Here is a 15,914-nt window from a genome sequence, read left to right as displayed (position 1 = left end):
AAAAAAAAAAAAAAAAAAAAAAAATTCCAAATTTCTGTAAGTAGAAATCATACACAATTATCTGACTCTAATGCTACAAACCTAAAATGAATACAAGCAACTTTTCAAGAATGTTTTTTCTCCTGTGTTCAGTATCAATGAGGAAATAAAGGATAAACTTTTAAGAAAGCAATGAAGATAATTCTGTGTATAAAAATGCATCAGGCCAGGCACAGTGGCTCACGTCTCTAATCCCAACACTTTGGGAGGCTGAGGCAGGTGAATCGTTTGAGCCCAGGAGTTCGAGACCCACCTGGGCAACATGATGAAACCCCATCTCTAAAAAAAATACAAAAATTAGCCGGCCATGGTGGTACATGCCTGTAGTCCCAGCTACTAGGGAGGCTGAGGTGGGAGGATTGCTTGAGGCTATGGTGAGCCATGAGTATACCCCTTCACTCAAGCCTAGATGACAGAGCGAGACCCTGTCTCCAAAAAAAAAAAAAAAAAAGAATATCAGATAGGCTTAAAACTTGTACAGGAATTACTAGAAAGGGAAATTTCTAAGGAACTAATAAAGCTGACATAGGCTTAGAACCAACAAACAAGGACTTACATATGACAGCTGGTTATTGTGAGGGATGGGATAACATTAATAAACTATAAAGAAACCTGACAAAATGAGAATCTCAAATTTAGTCAAAACATACCAAATTTAACTCAGGGAAAGAATAAATTGACTAAGAACTGAGAATGAAATTAGATTCACTGTCAAAGAACTGCCTCTCTAACATATATTTTTTCTAGCAATTTATTTAACACATTTAACAAAAACGACTCAGCTTCTCCACAGTTTTTCTGGAATGTTAAGAGAAAAACTTGGTGACTTGTTTTATAAGTTTGCATAAAGCTCATTCTTAGATCTAAGAGCACGCATATACCAAAGAAAAAGACACATGTCACATTCATATACGTAATTCTTAAATGCTAGGAAATAAAATTGTCCAGTGGTAGTCTGTGATGTCTAGTTTGAACTTAACAAGCTATAACGTTCTAGTAGGGCATCCACATTGACAGCATTGGGTACTGTGCACACTGTAGTCCATGTGAATGGTACCCCCTGGGTTGGGCTGTGCCTACAACAGTCTTCCAAGGTAGCCCTGGGTTAATACTATTCATATGCTGTCATTTGAAGATGTCAGCATTAGATACTTAGAGCTCCAGAGGAGCATATCAGTACAATATTTGGGTTGTGTTTTTGTTTTTCAAATTTAGGAAGCCATGGGAATTGAAAGAGTAACAGAAACCATAGGTAATCTTTGTCAGTACTTCTCAAGGAACCAGGTAAATGTTGGCTCTACATCGTCCTATTGCTCCCCTCTTATACATCTGTAGATGGGGAACAGGATGGAGCAGCTGGAAGTATGGATGCTTCTACCCAGGGCTTATTAGAAGGCATTGGGCTAGATGGTGACACATTGGCTCCCATGGAGACAGATGAACCTACTGCTTCAGACTCTAAGGGCAAATCTAAAATCACACCAGCAATGGCTGCCAGAATTAAGCAAATCAAGCCTTTGTTATCAGGTGAGTCATTCTCCTTTCTCCTACGTTTTTTGGCTTTCAGTCCCTTAGTCTTGAAACAGATTGAGTTGGAAAGGCTATGTTGTTTCACTTAAGGAAGTTTAAAACTTCTGTGACTCATTTTTAAGTGTCCTTTGTTGAGTGGCTACTATGTGACAGGCTTTGTACTAGCTGCGACGGATACAGAGATGACAGAATCCCTTCCTGAAAGCCATATCTACTACCCTCCCTTCTTTAATTTCTTCCTCCTACTTACTCTTCAACTATTGCATATTGTTTCTGCTCCTTCCATTTCACTGAGATGTCTCAGCAAGGCATCTACAACGTCCTTGTCCTAAGTCCCTTCTCACTTGTCTGCAGCATGGTAGTTGACCCACCATCTCCATCTAGAAATATTCTTCCTTTGATGTTTGTGTTATTAAGCTATCTTGATTCCCTGATAACTATCTGGCTATTCCACCTAGTCTTCTCTTTTTGTGTTCCTTGAACATAACTGGCAAGAGGCATAGTCTGATAGGTGTTTTATATTAAAGTCACTTTGGCAGCTTTATTGAGACTGTATTGGCAGCATACGAAACTGCATTAATGATTTGCACTGGTCTGTCTTTGCCCTTTTTCTTCCCCTTTAATGTAATACCAATGTTTGGGAACCTATTTGTGTGTTCTTAAATTGTCCTCACTTTCTGGCACCTTAATATAGAGGAAAATGGAGACCTAACTTACAGGAATCTGGGGCCCGTCGTAAAAGCAAACAGAAAATGGCCTTTGGCGTTTCCATTTGTTACCTCAAATTCCCATTCAATTTTACATTTTACTTTTAATTAGTTTAATTCTCCATTTATTTTAATTTGAAAGTCTACCAACATTACCTTCAAAGGAAAATTGACCATGCAAGAAGATGTTCATATTTCTCTCTCCTTGCTTTGTCATATTTCTTTGACCTTGGAGCATTTAGGGGTTTCTGTGTGGACCCAGTCCATATACTGTTTCTCTTTGGTTACTGGCCTTTTGCCATCCTCTTGTCTTTGGACTACCTTTAAGCACTTTGCTATCTGTTCACCTGAAAGCAGTGGTGAGAAAGTGTAAACCCAATGATTGGATTCATTAGGTTTTCAAAGTCTGAGTATACCCATATCTGTAGCCTATTCCCTAATTAGGATAAAGAAATCTTAATTTGGATGTAATAGGAAGAAGAAAGGACTGTTTCCTTGTTCCTATACTGTATGCATTTGAGCTTATTACTAAATTTTAGCAGGATATGTAACCGAGGCTCAAGTAGAGCCTATTTTTACACAGTGAGTTTATATGTGCATGTATATCCTGAAAAGACATAGATTTAACCCTTGAACAACATGGGAGTTGAGGCAACTCCTCCACGCAGTCAGAAATCCATGTATAACGTTTGACTCCCCAAAAACTTAACTACTAATAGCTATCTATTGACCAGAAGCCTTACCAATAACATAAACAGTCGATGGACACACATTTTGTATGTTATATGTATTATATCCTGTATTCTTAAAGTAAGCTAGATAAAGGAAAATGTTAAGAAAATCTTAAGAGAAAAATATATTTACTATTCATTAAGTGGATCATCATAAAGGTCTTCATCTGGGTGGCCTTCACATTGAGTAGCTGAGGAGGAGGAAGGAAGTGGGGGATGTTGGTCTTGCTGTCCCTGAGATAGCAGAGGCAGAACAGGTAAAGGAGGTAGAAGGAAAGGCAGGTATGCTTGGTGTAACTTTGTGGAAACACACGGTACTTTCTTTCTGACTTGGTTGCTTTCTCATTTCTCTAAAAATGTGTCTGTACAATACCAATTTTTCTTCCACCGTTTGCTTTAGTTTCAGTGCCCATATCATAGTAAGGTCCACATCATAAAAGGAGTCAAAAGTATTCTTTAGTAATCAGAACCCTCTGCCAGATTGTCTTATGTCACTTTGGTTCCTGGCACTGCTTCTACGTCTTCTTCCTCATCATCTGGTATCGGTTCAGAAGCACTCATCTCTATCAAGACGTCTTCTGTTACTTGCTCTGGTGTGGTGTTTCTTAGCTCTTGAATTTCACTAAGATCCATATCCTGAAATTCTTCACCCATCACCTATTTTTGCCATATCCACAAACTCGTGATTTCCTTGATTGGTGCTGTCATAAATCCTGTTAAGTTCTGCACAATATCAGGACAGTTTTCTCCAACAGGAATTTATTTCAGGCTTGATGGCTTTTTCTGTGACAATGATGGCATCTTCAGTGGTGTAATCCCTCCAGACTTTCGTGATGTCCCTCTGTCGGGGTTCTCTTCCACAGCATTAACAATCCTTTCCTTAGAGTACTGTGTGTAATAGCCTTAAAGCCCCTTATGACTCTCTGATCTAGAGGCTGAATTAGAGATGTGGTTTTGGGAGGCAAGTAGACGACTTCAATGCCTTTTGTGTTGAATTCACGGGGCTCTGGGTCACCAGAGGCATTGTCTAATGTCAAAAGAACTTTAAAAGGCACTCCCTTACTAGCAAGGTACTTCTGACTTCAGAGACAAAACATCAGTGGAACCAATCCAGAAAAGGGGTCTTGTTGCCCAGGCCTTCTTGTACAACCAAAAGACCAGCAGCTGGTAGTTTATCTTTCTCCTTCAAGGCTCGGAAGTTAGGAGCTATATAGGTAAGGGCAGTCCTGATTATGATTCCAGTAGCATTTGCACAAAATAGTGGAGTGAGTCTGTCCCTTCCTGCCTTAAATCCTTCTGCTCACTTCTATTCCTTACTAATAAATGTCCTTTGTGGCCTTTTTTTTTCCCCTTCAAAATAGGGCACTTTTGTCTGTATGAAAAACCCTTTCAGGCAGATACCCTTTATCAATGATGTTCTTAGTGGTGTCTGGGAACTTATCTGTTGCCTGTTGGTTGTCAGAAGCTGCTTCTCCTGTTGTCTTGACATTCTTTAAGCCAAACCTCTTTCTAAAGTTATCAAATGATCCTTTACTGGCTTTACATTCTCCAGCTTTAGATCCTTCACTTTCCTTTGGCTTTAAGTTTTCATATAGTGAGTTCATTATTCCTGAATTGCATTAGAATCTATAGATTCGTCTTTATTATGGCAATCCTGTACCCATATAGATGTGCATTTTCAATATGAAATAAAAAGATTTCACAAAAGTGCAAGGTTTTCAAGCCTGCTGGTGTAGCTGCAGCAACAGCTTCACTAATTTCCTTTTCTTTGTTTTACAATGGTCTTTACACTGAATTCATTTTTCCTGAAGTGGTGGGCAATCTGCAATCCATATCAAATAATTCAACTTTTTCTTGAAGTGTCATGACTTTTCCCTGCTTCTTGGGAGCACTTCCAGCATCACTAGTGACACTTCATATGGGGTCATAGAGTGACCCAGGTTTATTCCAGGTTTACAGTATTGCGGTAAACATGAAAAATAATGTGAGAACCATGAGAGATCACTATACAATTTACTGGAGAGATGAACTGTTCATGTAGAAGTGCTTAGCCTCACACAGTGTTTTAAGCAGATTGTGGCAACACTTGAGCTCACCACAGTATCAGCAGGTCATGGCTACAAAATTATTACAGAGTATAATATGTACTAAATTTATCCAGTTATTCAGTACTGCTTATTTACTGCAAATGACACGGTGTATAAGTGTATGTGCGTGTGATAAATATTAAATTTTTATAATTTGTGTATATTTTATAGTAGTAAATGATAAAATAGACTAGTATCTACATATATTTTATGCGTTTATGACATACCTAACTTTTTGTTAATTTTTCAATATTTTGAAGCTACATGTTTCATCTGGGAGTTTTTTCAAATTGTCACCAGTCTCCAAAATTTTCAGTATATTTATTGAAAAAAAAATTCACACATAAGTAGACACCTATAGTTCAAAACTTGTGTTGATCAAGCGTCAACTGTACTTTGATTCAGACCTAGCCCTTCTTGTCTCTGGATCATGGTGAAATAACGTTTATTTTTAAAATACTATGGCAACATTTTCATTTATGATTTTGAAAGTATATTTCATTGTAGAAATATAAAAACACATGAAATATTTAAAGAGAAGCTGGAAAGCACTCAGTTTTTTATGTATTTTCTTTTACATATGTTTATATTTGTATGCTGCCTTTTCTTTGTTCAATTATATATTGAAAAGCATCCTGTGAAATGGAAAATTTGAGATGTCTATAATCTGCTTAATTCCTTAAGGAGCTACTTGTAAAAATTTTCGTGCTTTTCCTAGTTTTTTTTTTCCCCCGGGACTACATATTTTTTTTTGCGATCAGACTATGTATATTGTCAGTGATCTTTTCTTTTCTAAGTGGCTAATCGTTTTTGGCATTTTTAAAGTTCTCTGTAGGCATTTTAAGTGACTTCATCATCCACTAGATATCATTTAACTTAAATATGGTTTCAGTTTATGCTCCTCTAGCAGTATGAGTGCTTATTTGTCTTTTACATTTGATATCTGTTGAGTGCCACATATCTGTCTCCTACCGTCAAAAGTGGCATTTGTTCCTTGTGGGACTTCCTTTTTGGATTATTGAATGTAGAACAAATCCAAGTGTTAACTAGGGGTTGTAGGAGGAAGTGGTGAGTCATAAAAATATGTTAATGGTAATATGTCTGTTGTAATTGAACCATTCTGGGAATACTGTACAGTCTTATTCTGACTTCTGGGTTACAGCTTCCTCCAGATTAGGCCGAGCACTTGCTGAGCTATTTGGACTTCTTGTTAAACTTTGTGTGGGATCTCCTGTCCGCCAGAGAAGGAGCCATCATGCTGCCAGCACCACTACAGCACCGACACCTGCCGCGCGATCAACAGCCTCAGCTCTCACTAAGCTCTTGACTAAGGGGTTATCTTGGCAGCCGCCACCATATACACCTACTCCCCGATTCAGGTGAAGTTCAGCTTGAGATTCAGGGACTAGAAAGTTACAATAAAAAATATATGATTTGTTCCTAATACTACTTAAAATGGAGAGTGAGCCACTGAATTTGAGAACTTGGAGGTCCCTTGTTTACTCTAGAAAATGAAGTGTAAGTTATTTGTTTTGGTTGTACCAAGTACAGAACATGGGTAATATTTTAAGTATTTACAGTCAAACTGCATTTCAGTATTCTTATATAGGTAGTATCCCTTATCCAAAATGCTTGGGGCCAGAAAGTGTTTTGAATTTTGGAATTTTTTGGGTTTTGGAATATTTGCGGAATACTTATCAGTTGAACATCTCTAATCTGAAATGCTCCCATGAACATGTACTTTGAGCATCACGTCAGCAATCAAAATGTTCAGATAATTGGAACATTTTGAATTTTCTGATAAGGATACTCATCCTGTATTCTTTAGTAGGTGGGAGCTGTCACTTCAGTGTGCCAGTTTTACTCTTGCCTTTTACATGGATTTCCTATTGCTTCTGTCTCTGCTTTACAGAAGGTTAAAGTTTTGCCTTTTTTTCCACTTTCAGGCTGACATTCTTCATCTGTTCAGTTGGTTTCACATCCCCAATGCTGTTTGATGAGAGGAAGTATCCCTACCACCTCATGCTGCAAAAATTTCTCTGCTCCGGAGGCCACAATGCTCTTTTTGAGTAAGGATCAAGTTGCTTCACAGAGGAGCATTTCTTGGAGTTTGGTCTTTGCTGTGTGCCTTCCCAGCCCACTGCTTTTAAGTACCCTATCTTGTAACAGTGGGATATATAGAAATAGCTATTGGTTGTATCCTTCAGTGTTCTGGGAAGTAGCCATGTTTGTCTCCATTTACCTTGGAGGGTAGGATTTAGCCTCCCCTAGAGTTGTGTTTGTAAGGGTCTCTGCTTTTTCTCATGTGGCTTCCGGTTCCAAGTATGGGTTTTTAAAATAGGTTCGTCTTTTTCTGTTGTTTCTCTGAATATAATTTTTCTGCTTTTCTTGATCAGATGATTTTAAGATGAGTTTCACTGGTTTAGGTTTTTGTTTTTTCGGTTTGTTTGTTTGTTTGTTTGTTTGTTTTTGAGATGGAGTCTCGCTCTGTCGCCCAGGCTGGAGTGCAGTGGTGCAAACTCAGCTCACCGCAAGCTCCGCCTCCCGGGTTCACGCCATTCTCCTGTCTCAGCCTCCCGACTAGCTGGGACTACAGGCACCCGCCACCACGCCCAGCTAATTTTTGTATATTTAGTAGAGACGGAGTTTCACTGTGTTAGCCAGGATGGTCTCGATCTCCTGACCTCGTGATCCACCCGCCTTAGCCTCCCAAAGTGCTGGGATTACAGGCGTGAGCCACCGCGCCCGGCTGCTTTAGGTTTTTAAGACTGCAAAAAGTAAAGGAGGAGAGGCGGAACAAAAGAAAAAAATAGTATAGCTGAAAACTGTTGGACAGATTAGACTTAATAGCTCTATGAAGAGGGACGTGTAGTGCCAATATAGAGATTGGAGACCTTTTAGATGTAAACCCCCCTTGCCAGGGTAAAATACTAATATTCTGTCTACTTTTCCTTATTTGAATTTAGAACTTTCAACTGGGCTCTGTCCATGGGAGGTAAAGTTCCTGTTTCTGAGGGATTGGAACACTCGGACTTGCCTGATGGCACAGGAGAATTCCTAGATGCCTGGCTGATGCTGGTGGAGAAGATGGTGAATCCCACCACGGTGCTTGAATCTCCACATTCGCTGCCTGCCAAATTGCCTGGAGGTGTCCAGAACTTTCCCCAATTCAGTGCACTGCGTTTCCTTGTGGTAACTCAGAAAGTGAGTATTCAGTGTTCTAAAATCAAAAGGAATTTCTCATGCCAAGTAGTTCCCACTCTGTTTTGTCCTGCTTAATGAAATAACATGCTTATTTAAGAACCATTGGATCCAACTCCCAGATAGGGCTGCCTTACGTAAGGGAATATAGACCATTTGAGAATTTTCCGTGATAAACATTTGAGTTGTAAATTTCACATTGGTACTTGCATTAGGCCGTTCTTGCATTGCTATAAAGAAATACCTGAGACTGGGTAATTTATAAAGAAAAGATATTTTTGTGGCCCACAGTTCTACAAGCTAGCATCTGGTGCTAGCATCTGCTGGGCTTCTAGGGAGGCCTCAGGAAGTTCACAGTCATGGCAGAATGTTAAGTGGGAGCTTGCATGTCACGTGGCAGGAGCCAGGAAGTGGAGGGGGTGCTACACACTAACTCACTATCATGAAGACAACACTAAACAATGAGGGATCCACCCCCATGACCCAAACACCTCCAGCACTGGGGATTACAATTCAATATGAGATTTGGGCAGAGCAAATATTCCAAACTATATCACTACTTCAGGTTGAGTAAAATGCCTCTTCTCTGTGCCTCCTTAGACCTCCTCATGTTGGCCAATTATTTTGTTGTTGGTACTAGTTGTGGAAGAACTGTTCCATAGGTCTTTAACTTAATCCTTCTGAGCTTTGAATTGAGGCAAAATGATTATCACACAATTTTCAAATTACTTACAGGCAGCCTTTACTTGCATCAAAAACCTATGGAACCGGAAACCCCTGAAGGTATATGGTGGACGAATGGCTGAATCCATGCTGGCCATTCTATGCCACATCCTCCGAGGAGAACCTGTGATTCGAGAGAGACTAAGCAAGGAGAAGGAGGGGTCTCGAGGAGAAGAGGATACAGGGCAAGAGGAAGGTGGCTCCCGCCGGGAACCTCAAGTCAACCAGCAACAACTGCAACAGGTAGGGTGCTGGCCTCACACTCCAGGGTCCAGACTTTGCACCCAATGGAGTGTGATGCTTATGGATTTTCTAAGCTCACATACCACTAAGTCCCTGGTCACATTAACCAGGAGACAGTTTAAATTTCCTCCTTCTCTTAGTATTTATTTATTTTTTCTCCTGAGGAAAACTGGAGTATAGTCCTGATGCTCTGCACAGGTAATACTCCTCTCAGGCATGTTGATGAGTATTCTCAGTAGCCTCCTGCTGCCTCAGTGGAGGCAAACTGTCCTCATTTACTTTCTGGTTAACCTGTAAAGAGAATGGATATTGTGAACCAGATTTATTCTCCAACAAGAGCTTTCTGAAACCTTAGTCACCTACAAAACTTTTGTTTTCACTTGCAAATAAAATGTATAAGGGGCATTTTAAAAATTGGGAGGCCGGAAAGAGGGTAGGGGAAAGGCATGTAAAGTCCTGCCACTTCCATCTCAAAGAGCATTTTAAGATTTTCTTCCTGGAGTTTCTATGTATGTGTGTTAGCTTTATGTCTAGAGTCCTGTTCAAATCTGTCTACTATATACACTTGTCCCGTTTTTTATCATTAAAGTAATAAATACTCTACCAAATTTGGAAAATACAAGACTTTTAAAAGGCATTCGTAATTTTATCACACAAGATAGTCATTGTCTCCTTTTTCAGTCAGTCTTGTGCCTAATTTTTACGTCGTTAACATCAAATAATACGTATACTTGTATTGCTGTTATCAGGAACTTTTTTTTACTAATTGGTCATTCTTTTATTGTTGGATGCTAATTTTCTTACAGTTTGATGTTTTAACACTGTGTTGTATAGTTTCCTTAACGTACCAATCCTTACATACATCTCATGATTATTGCCTGATAGTAGAATAACTAGGTCAGTTTTTCAGGCACTTGCTCTGTTACCAGTTTGTTTTCCAGAAAGTTGGGACCAATTTATACTTCTTTGTATGAGTCTCAATCTTTTAATTATAATAACCCTGTTAATCATAATAACCATGCATCCCCCCCAACTTTCTTAGAGGATGAAATTGAGAATCTTCTTGGCTCCTTACCCAATGTGTAGCTTAGAATGCTATAGAAGCACCAAACAGAAAGGATTGTTCATTTTACCTAATTGCCCTAGCTCGTAAATGCTCTCAGCTCAGATGAAGTTAGAAAAAGTTATTTCCATCTTGAAAAGATTCCTTCCTTTTAAAAATGTATTTGGATTTCCCTTATGTGATTCTGAGCCCTTGCATTCTTTATGTAGCTCATGGACATGGGCTTCACAAGGGAACATGCAATGGAGGCACTGTTAAACACCAGCACCATGGAGCAGGCCACAGAGTACCTTCTAACCCACCCTCCTCCAATCATGGGAGGAGTTGTTCGGGTAAGTTGGCTCAGGAGCAGTGATTTTCCAGGATATTGGTTTGACTGCTGAAGTCCTTTTTCCCCTTATTATTCTGTCATTGGTCTTCCTTTCTATAAACTGCTTCTCATTTTCAGACATGTCCATGCCAGTATTTTCTTTTCATAATAACAGAAGTTTTCTATCCCCCAACAATACAAATTACTATACTTTGTTTGCAGAAGAACCCCCAGTCACAAAACAATAGAAGAGGCACACTTTTCTAAGATGTAGAATAGATGGTCACATTGAAGCCCCCTTCCTATACTTAGTTTTACATGTGATTTTCCTCATCTGTTCTTGTTTGTAGTAACCACATAAGCCTAATAGGGTTTGACTTATACAAGGGCAGCGTTTTGAGCCCCTTCCTCTCTCTTTAGCTTGAGCACAAGATGTCTGATTCCCTGTGAGTTGCAGTGGTCTTGTTGGGTTTCTTTGTTTTGAGTGTGTATCCTTACTGGATATTCTCTTAACACTGTAGGATCTCAGCATGTCTGAAGAGGACCAGATGATGAGAGCAATTGCTATGTCTCTGGGACAGGATATTCCAATGGATCAAAGGGCAGAGTCACCTGAGGTAACTATAGGACACTGCATCCTAAAGGGCTTGGCACATGAATCTTAGTATTCTGTGAACATTCTGCTAGTATTGCAAACTAATTGATAGAATTCAAATCTAAAGGAAGACATGAGAAGAGTACTAATTCATCCCAGCTTTGCCATCCTTGTATTGACCTGAAGCTTTAAGGGAGGCATATGAAGCATTAATCTTTATTTTCAAATAAGAAGACCCAAAGTGTACTCAGTAGTGCCATTAGGCCGAACTTGGCTGTATATTCCTAGGTGACAGTTTCTTTAATTTTCCCTGCTGGCACAGAATATAGAACAATGTCTAGAAATGATTTTGTGGGAGGTAGTATAGAATGCTGCAAATGACTTGACAGTGAAAATTGTTTGAAGCGTCCCTCCCTTCTACCTTCCCTGTCTTGCCTTAAACTTTGTGGCTGCCACATCCTGGATGAAAGTATCAGCTGCTTGAGGAGAAGGTTGAGGGTAATCATATGGTAGAGCAAATACATTCTCAGAGTCTCTCTTATCTTTCTTCCTTCACCTCTCCTGTGTATTATTCACACTTCCTTCCCTGCTTCCAGGAAGTTGCTTGCCGGAAGGAGGAAGAGGAACGGAAAGCTCGGGAAAAGCAAGAAGAGGAAGAGGCTAAATGTCTAGAGAAGTTCCAGGATGCTGACCCGTTGGAACAAGATGAGCTTCACACTTTCACAGATACTATGTTGCCAGGCTGCTTCCACCTTCTTGATGAACTGCCAGACACAGTATACCGTGTGTGTGACCTGATCATGACAGCAATCAAACGTAATGGAGCAGATTATCGTGACATGATTCTGAAGCAAGTAGTCAATCAGGTGAGCTCTCAAGGGGTCAGAAGAGGGGAGTATGTGAAGTGGTTTGCCTGCCTGTGTCAAAACCTGATTTCTGAAAAATCAGCAGATTTTCATTCTACCTGATACGGCTATATTCTCTATTTGGATTCTTTTGATCTGGTAATCCTGAAACAGTGTATTAACTACATCGCACGCACAAAAATGTCTTTAGAAGGGAAGAACAAAGCTCTCCTTTTCTACTTTTCTCTTAAAATGTCCGAAATGTGCCTCACCCTTGAGTCAGGTTCGTCCCCTGGACTAATGCTGAATAAATGTTTTTTCCTATGTAACAGCCACTTGAACAACTGAGTCCCCATCCTGATGAATACTTGTGACCTGATATTTGTCCTCTTTTTCTTTTCTCTCATTATGAAATTACTGTATGCTAATTATAAAAGTGGGATAAGAAAGAAATTACCTTAAATCCCCACACCCAGATAGCCAGTTAACATTTCGATTGTATTTAAGTTACTGGAATCTTGTTTTATATAATGTTTCATTCCAGAAGCAGGGAAAGAAATAAAAAAAGGGAAAACTTTTTTCTGGGCTTTGTAAAATAGAACTTTAATGCACAAGAACACAAAGGAAAACTGGATAAAACATTTTTTCACAGAAAGTTTTAGTGTCTATTTTTTAACAATTCTGAGAGAGAGATACAATGAAAGATTGCTGATGGACGTATAAGTTGATAGAACCTTTTTGGGGTTGACTGTATGCGCCAGGAAGTTTTAAAATATTCATTTCGTTTAACTTAGATTTTAGGCTTCTTATAGTCTAGCCTAATAAAGTAATTGTTTAGTGGTGCTCCTTTAGTAGCATACATCTTCTGATACAGATTCTAAATCCCTATGGTAAATATGTTAGATTTACCTACCTTTCTTCAGTGAATGTGTTGGAGGCAGAGGGAGTATTTTAAAAGGTTGAGAATATTTTCAGAAACCTCATCTTGCTCTGCGGTTCCGTGACTTAACCTTTTTTTTGCTCTTCTAGGTCTGGGAAGCTGCTGATGTATTGATCAAAGCTGCTCTTCCCCTGACAACAAGTGACACAAAAACCGTGTCAGAGTGGATAAGTCAGATGGCCACACTGCCCCAGGCCTCCAATTTGGCTACTAGAATCTTGCTTTTAACGCTACTTTTTGAGGTAAGATTTAGATGTTTGGGGCCTTGTAATTCGTTCATGAAAGAATTATCAAACACTTACCATATATGAGGCATTGAAGACGATAAAGCGAAGAATAAGGCATGAGTCCTGCATTTCAAGAGCCCAGTTTCTGATAGGCTAAAATGCATATAATTACGTATAAAATACAGCATTTTGTGTTAGAATGATATCACCGGTTTTATCTGGGTTTAGGAAAGTCGTATGTATCACTTTGGATTTATGTGAGAAGGGCTTCTGAGAACAAGCATTAATTGAATTGAGTCAGAATTGTGAGGTGGTAGTTTAAAAGAAAAGTATTTAAATTACTAACAGAGCTTGGTCATAGAACATTTTTGCTCCTCTGAGGAAACCTAACTGGCAGCCACGTAGTAGAGTAGGGTATGCAAATTGGATGTGGTCAATATTGAGGTAATAGACATTAGATGGAATCAGATTCCTCTGTCTTTTCCTTGCCTATTTAGTCAGCAGATTATTTGAGGCAAGAAAGTGGTTTGGGGAATCCCTGATCCAACCAGCACAGGAACTAGGAGGCAATTGACCTTGGACAAATGACTTCATTTGTGGCTCATTATTTTTAAAACCTGAACTTAATGAACTGAACCCTTTACATACAGCAACTCAGGAGAGATAAGTCCAATATAAGAGTCAAGCTGTGTAACAGCTGTCTTGGGGGTTTCCTTTATCATGGCAGTGATAACTCTTACTGTAGCACTTTGTAAATAGATACTTGTGGGAAAGGTTTCAGAGTACTAAAGAGAGAATCATTCATGGACCCCCCATCTAAAACAAATCGCAAGTAACAGTCTTGTATTTTCTTTTAGTTTTTTTTCTTGTTCATTTAAGCAATTGGGATAAGACTGTATAGAAAGTTTTATATTCTTTTTGTTAAGTATTATGACTATTTTCCCATTTGCTATATACATTACTCCATCTTTGAATGTTCTCTAATTTATTTAAATAATTGCCTATCCTTGGACATTTACTTCCAGTGATTTCCTGTTAAAAGTAACACTTTGGTTTAGCCCCGTAAGACGAACCATTAACTGTGTTTAATTACTCCATTTTCCTTGAAAGATTATAAAATTTCTCTGTAAATCTAAAGCTTTACAACTTCAACATAGTTAGACTGCACAACCTTGGTGATAAACCATTTCCATATTAAGCATATGGGTACTTAATATATATAAAACCTCAATCATCACAATTATTCTGAAGGTAAAAATTATTTCCTCTGACCCATGAGGAAACCAAAGCCTAGAAAATTTAACACATCTTAGATTACACAACTGGTAAATGGTAAGAGGTAAAATTTGAGCTCAACCAATTCTATTATTATTTACCCTTATGTTCCCCTATCCCATGCTAATCTTTGTTACTGAGTAGAAATTGGTATCTGGTTGTTGTTTTTTTCCCCTTTGATCTATCAGGAGTTGAAGCTACCTTGTGCTTGGGTGGTTGAATCGAGTGGCATCCTTAATGTCCTAATCAAACTCTTGGAAGTGGTTCAGCCCTGCCTCCAGGCAGCCAAGGAGCAGAAGGAAGTCCAGACCCCAAAGTGAGTAACCCTATATCTACCCTAGTTCCGTTTCTATTTCCCTGGGACATGGGCCTGAATCAGGCACTCTTCTGGGGCATGTATGGGGCAAATTTGTGGTACTTCTGTGGTTTTAAAATTATAAAGGAAGCACCTGATGAAATTAAGATATATTTTCCCAATTCGTGCAGGTTTCTTGCTTTCCCAAAACAGATCATTTTTCTTTTTTAGGTGGATCACACCAGTGTTGCTCCTGATTGATTTCTATGAAAAGACAGCCATCTCCTCAAAAAGGAGAGCCCAGATGACTAAGGTGTGTAATGTAGTATGTATGATTGCAGGAAGGTTTAGCTTCCTGAGGCAAGAGTAGACCAGAAGAGAATATGAGAGAGTAGTGAAGAATATAGGAGTCTCTGACCAATGTATAAATCTCTTAAAGGGATTTTCACAGCTACGTTTCTCTTCTGAATAATTTACTCTGGAAGTAAATTTTGAAGGAGTGTGCTGTCTCCAGAGGAGTGGCTTTTCTGTTATGTAAGGGACTGAGTATACAGCAATCCTTCCAAAAAGCAAACACTCCTTAGATGAAGATTATTGTGCCACATCATCTCACTACCTTCTTGGAAACAGAATTTTTGTTTCAGTACATCTCAGGTGAACATTCCCCTTTTAGGGAAAATCAGTGGAAACAAAAGGAAAGTAGAAGATGGCAAGATAAGGGACTGTAGATAGTTTTTTTTTCTAGGAAAAGTATCTTAGTCCGTTTTGCTGTTGCTATAACGTAATACCACGGACTAATTTATAAACTATAGGCTGGGCACTGTAGGCTCATGTCTGTAATCCCAGCACTTTGGGAGGCTGGGACAGGTAGATTACTTGAGTTCAGGAGTTCGAGACCAGCTTGGGCAACACATGGTGAAACCCCATCTCTCCAAAAAATACAAAAATTAACCAGGCATAGTGGCGCACGCCTATGGTCCCAGCTACTCAGGAGGCTGAGGTGGGGAGATCACTTGAGCCCGGGAGGCAGAGGTTGCAGTGAACCGAGCCGGCATTGCGTCACTGCACTCCAGCCTAGGTGACAGAGTCAGACCCTGTCTCCA

General features: G+C 39.3%; 1 protein-coding gene across 1 annotated transcript in view; it reads left to right on the top strand.

Annotated features, from left to right (window-relative positions):
• The window catches only part of HUWE1 (HECT, UBA and WWE domain containing E3 ubiquitin protein ligase 1), a 150,026-nt gene that overhangs the window by 84,062 nt on the left and 50,050 nt on the right, over positions 1–15,914 (top strand). The window contains exons 25-35 of the mRNA XM_058441317.1: positions 1,375–1,566; positions 6,257–6,473; positions 7,041–7,163; positions 8,061–8,298; positions 9,031–9,261; positions 10,534–10,656; positions 11,156–11,251; positions 11,826–12,095; positions 13,104–13,256; positions 14,705–14,832; positions 15,043–15,124. Of these exons, the coding sequence (XP_058297300.1) occupies positions 1,375–1,566; positions 6,257–6,473; positions 7,041–7,163; positions 8,061–8,298; positions 9,031–9,261; positions 10,534–10,656; positions 11,156–11,251; positions 11,826–12,095; positions 13,104–13,256; positions 14,705–14,832; positions 15,043–15,124 (1,853 nt within the window). The remainder of the gene's footprint in view (positions 1–1,374; positions 1,567–6,256; positions 6,474–7,040; positions 7,164–8,060; positions 8,299–9,030; positions 9,262–10,533; positions 10,657–11,155; positions 11,252–11,825; positions 12,096–13,103; positions 13,257–14,704; positions 14,833–15,042; positions 15,125–15,914) is intronic.

This window comes from Hylobates moloch, unplaced genomic scaffold, assembly GCF_009828535.3.
Source record: "Hylobates moloch isolate HMO894 unplaced genomic scaffold, HMol_V3 SCAFFOLD_7, whole genome shotgun sequence".
Taxonomy (NCBI): Eukaryota; Metazoa; Chordata; class Mammalia; order Primates; family Hylobatidae; genus Hylobates; species Hylobates moloch.
Note: the sequence above shows the minus strand (reverse complement) of the source record. Positions and strands in the feature narration are given on the sequence as shown.